The 3,658-nt window shown below is 48.8% G+C and overlaps 1 protein-coding gene across 1 annotated transcript in view; it reads left to right on the top strand.

Moving 5' to 3' along the window:
• Nucleotides 1–2,259, top strand: part of ankrd40 (ankyrin repeat domain 40) — a 21,058-nt gene extending 18,799 nt beyond the window's left edge. Inside the window, exons 4-5 of the mRNA XM_043715237.1 lie at nt 728–814; nt 1,016–2,259. Coding sequence (XP_043571172.1) covers nt 728–814; nt 1,016–1,156 — 228 coding nt within the window. The 3' untranslated portion in view covers nt 1,157–2,259. The remainder of the gene's footprint in view (nt 1–727; nt 815–1,015) is intronic.
• Nucleotides 2,260–3,658: the final 1,399 nt, after the last annotated feature.

Genomic DNA, 3,658 nt, shown 5'->3' with positions numbered 1-3,658 from the left:
GTGCCCCTCGCTGGGACACTGGCACGGGGGGGGGACGTGTGCCCCTTGCTGGGACACTGGCATGGGGGCGCGGGTGCCCCTCGCTGGGACACTGGCACGGGGGGGGGACGTGTGCCCCTTGCTGGGACACTGGCATGGGGGCGCGGGTGCCCCTCGCTGGGACACTGGCACGGGGGGGGGACGTGTGCCCCTTGCTGGGACACTGGCATGGGGGCGCGGGTGCCCCTCGCTGGGACACTGGCACGGGGGGGGGACGTGTGCCCCTTGCGGGGACACGGGCAGGGGGGCGCGGGTGCCCCTCGCTGGGACACTGGCACGGGGGGGTAGTGTGCTCCTCGCTGGGACACTGGCACAGGGGGCCGTGCCACTCACTGGGACACTGGCACAGGGGGCCGTGCCCCCTCGCTGGGACACTGGCACAGGGGGCCGTGCCCTTTGTTTATGAATGTTCTGGCAGTGCTCAGTAGTTCAGTCAATGTCTGAGGAATGAAACAGGGTTAATGTTTCCAGTTTGTGACCTGTCACTACAGCCAGGAAACACTACTCAGAAAGCTGGCCGGCGATGAATAGACTCTGACATGATCCGGGGCAGGAGAAATTAAATGACAAAAGGTTCATTTATCAGTGTAATTCTCTGTACTCGCACTCTGACCTGTCTATCCTTGGCCTTCTGCAGTGTTTCCATGAAGCTCAGAGCAGGTGGAACAGCACCTCATCTTTCGATTAGACACGTCACTGCCTGCCAGGCTCCACACTCAGTTCAACCGCTTCTGATTACAACCTCTCCTTCCTTTTTTCTGAGCAGCAACTGTTGGTAATGATTCTGCTTTTCTCGTTCCCACCTCCTCCTCCCTCTCACTTGCCTTCCGTTTCTCGTCCTGTGACTGGTACCTGCCTCTTTTTATCATTGTCCTTTTGTCAATTAATCTCTCCTGCCTTCCTCTCATTTTCTTCCTCCACCTTCTCCCTAAGTCTCTGCTCCTTTTAAACCTGTTTTATTTGACTTGATCTTTAGGATAAAGAAGTTGCGAGGCTTCAGAATTACCAAGAGCTGGAGTTTGTTTTACAGAAAGGTGACCCAGCCCTGAGCTCTGTGCCAGCGACTCTGACTGAGCGTCCTTGCTACAATCAGGGGGCAGCAACATTGACCTACTGAGACATGGTGCCTGCTGTGCTTGGGACAGGCGTTATTCCAGCACTCCAGAAACTCAAGACTGTCACTGTGTATGAAAGGGCACAAGTTTTACTTCGCTGAATGACTACACAAGTCGCTGCAATGTCTGTAAAAGTTAATCATGATGGTCACTAGCATTACTTTTGGGGATGATTGAAAACCTTAAGCTGCCTCTCCTTGTGATGATAACAAATGAAAACTAGTTCATGTATCAAATGCACTCCCATCCACCACTCACATCTAGTCAATCCACTCGAGCACTTCCACTGCGGCTATCAGAGCACAACGTGCTGAAATCAGCTGCTCCAGCCAGCCACTGTTTCCAAACAAGGAACTGTGGGTACCACAGACTTCCATCAGTACTCCCGTGTCTCACTGAGCTGTTTGGATGGGCCCCAACAGCAGGTTGAAATGCCCTGTTAAACAATCACGTTTGAAAGTAAACCCTGACCATGTTGTTTCCTTAACCCTTGAGCAGTGGGAGATATAGTCCCTGACCCTTAGCCTATCACACCCACCCAATGTGCCTGGTGTTGACAGGAGTAGCCTGGGATGAGGAGCCACTGGAACTGGTAGGCAGTATAATTCGATTGTAGACAAGAATCTAATTCCAACTGTGTGGTTCAAAAGACCCAGCTCAGCATTCTTGCTCCTTTACATTTTTGCACCTCTCCAGGTAATGCAATCACTGCCCACTATCAAAGCTCTGACCCTTTGGCCATTCTCATGTCTCATCCTTGGATATTCTTCAAGTTATGAAACACTGACCACTTTATTTTTAATCGTGATCTTTCCTCTCCCACTTTGTCAGTGGCACATGCTTCCTATTCTCTCTTTTGTCTGCTGTTCCATCCTCTCGAGTTTCTGCTATTCACAATAAGTCCCAGAGAAAATTCCCATTTCCCAACAGATCCAGTGCTGACTCCAACATCACTTGAATAACCTATGCATTTAGAGATTTGCTATATTTTATAAATGGCTTTTATTCTTTAGATATTCTTGAGCACTTTTTCTAACCGTTATAATCAGGAATTGATCTAATAATCACTGTACAATTATCAATAAAAGTATTGCGTGCAGGTGCAGTATGTAACAGTTTTTTGTGGACAAGGTGTGCTTGTGCATGTGGTGGTATTGAGCATCATGTATGTTTACATGTGCATGTTTGTGGCATGTCTGTTAGTGTGTAAACAGGCATCCAAGCAAGTACACTGTACAGCTGCATATCCCCCAAGAACTCCTATTTTCAGCAACAGAGAATATGATGTTTATCTGCTGTAGCCCATTGTTAATGGTCAGTGGAGAGATTGTGTTGGCTAACCGCTGTCCATTTCAGCTTCCTATCAGCATAAATCTTGTCCCAGTTTCCTTTGGCCTTTGGTTACCGGGCTATCCTGCAGATGGAGTAGCTGTGCAAGGTGAAAAACAGCCTCCTACAGGGCAATGATTCACACCTGTATGGCTTTATGTATCTGTGTCAGCTCCTGTAAAGTCCATGTGTGTCTGTCTGTCTGTGTATAAGGAGTTTACACCTGTCACCACCTGAGCATGTACTGTTATATGGGCAGGTAAAAGGGACAGTTCACTCCAGTCTGGTACTATCACCTGTATCAGTGCTCCCAGATATGTATAACAGAAGCAAGTCAAAAACTTTGATTAATTCGGTTTGTCCTTTCATCTCCTACTATTTTGGTCTTGAAATGTAAAATGAGCACTACGTTGTATTTGTTAAAACAGCATGTCTCTTTATGCTGCTGGGAGCAGACAGTGAGCTGCAGTCCAAGAGGGAATGCAGCTGTCTTGACTGCAGCTCCTGCTGTGTGCTTTTTAATACCAAGCCGAATGTGAAATGTAACGTACGGCATGGATCTTAATCTCCAATGGCTGGCCACCAGGCTGAGCCTGGTTCAGGACAGCTCTGTTCCAGGGTAGAATGGCACAGTCTGGAACAGCTCAGACCTGACCCTGAGTTTAAATCTTCATTATTTCCAGTTTGCAGGATTCCTCAATAATCTGGTAGTTTCTGGAGCTCTCCCCATTTCACCACATTTTTTTCAGAGCCAATTCAGTTATCAGAAAGACAACAACACACAGTGGTGAGGGGTTTAACTCTCCGTGCTTTCCCCCTGTCCTGGGAGTGTTTGATGGGGGGGGAACACTGTGAGGGAGCTTTACTCTGTATCTAATCCTGTGCTCCCCCTTTCCTAAGAGTGGTTGATTTTTTGAATTCGAATTCGATTACTTACAGTGTGGAAACAGGCCCTTCGGCCCAACAAGTCCACACCGACCCGCCGAAGCACAACCAACCAATACCCCTACACTTACCCCTTACCTAACACTACAGGCAATTTAGCATGGCCAATTCACCTGACCTGCACATTTTTGGACTGTGGGAGGAAACCGGAGCACCCGGAGGAAACCCACGCAGACACTGGGAGAATGTGCAAAGTACACACAGTCAGTCACCTGAGGTGGGAATTGAAC

This window comes from Chiloscyllium plagiosum, chromosome 24 (genome assembly GCF_004010195.1).
Source record: "Chiloscyllium plagiosum isolate BGI_BamShark_2017 chromosome 24, ASM401019v2, whole genome shotgun sequence".
NCBI classification, from domain to species: Eukaryota; Metazoa; Chordata; class Chondrichthyes; order Orectolobiformes; family Hemiscylliidae; genus Chiloscyllium; species Chiloscyllium plagiosum.
This window is presented reverse-complemented; position numbering and strand designations above follow the sequence as displayed.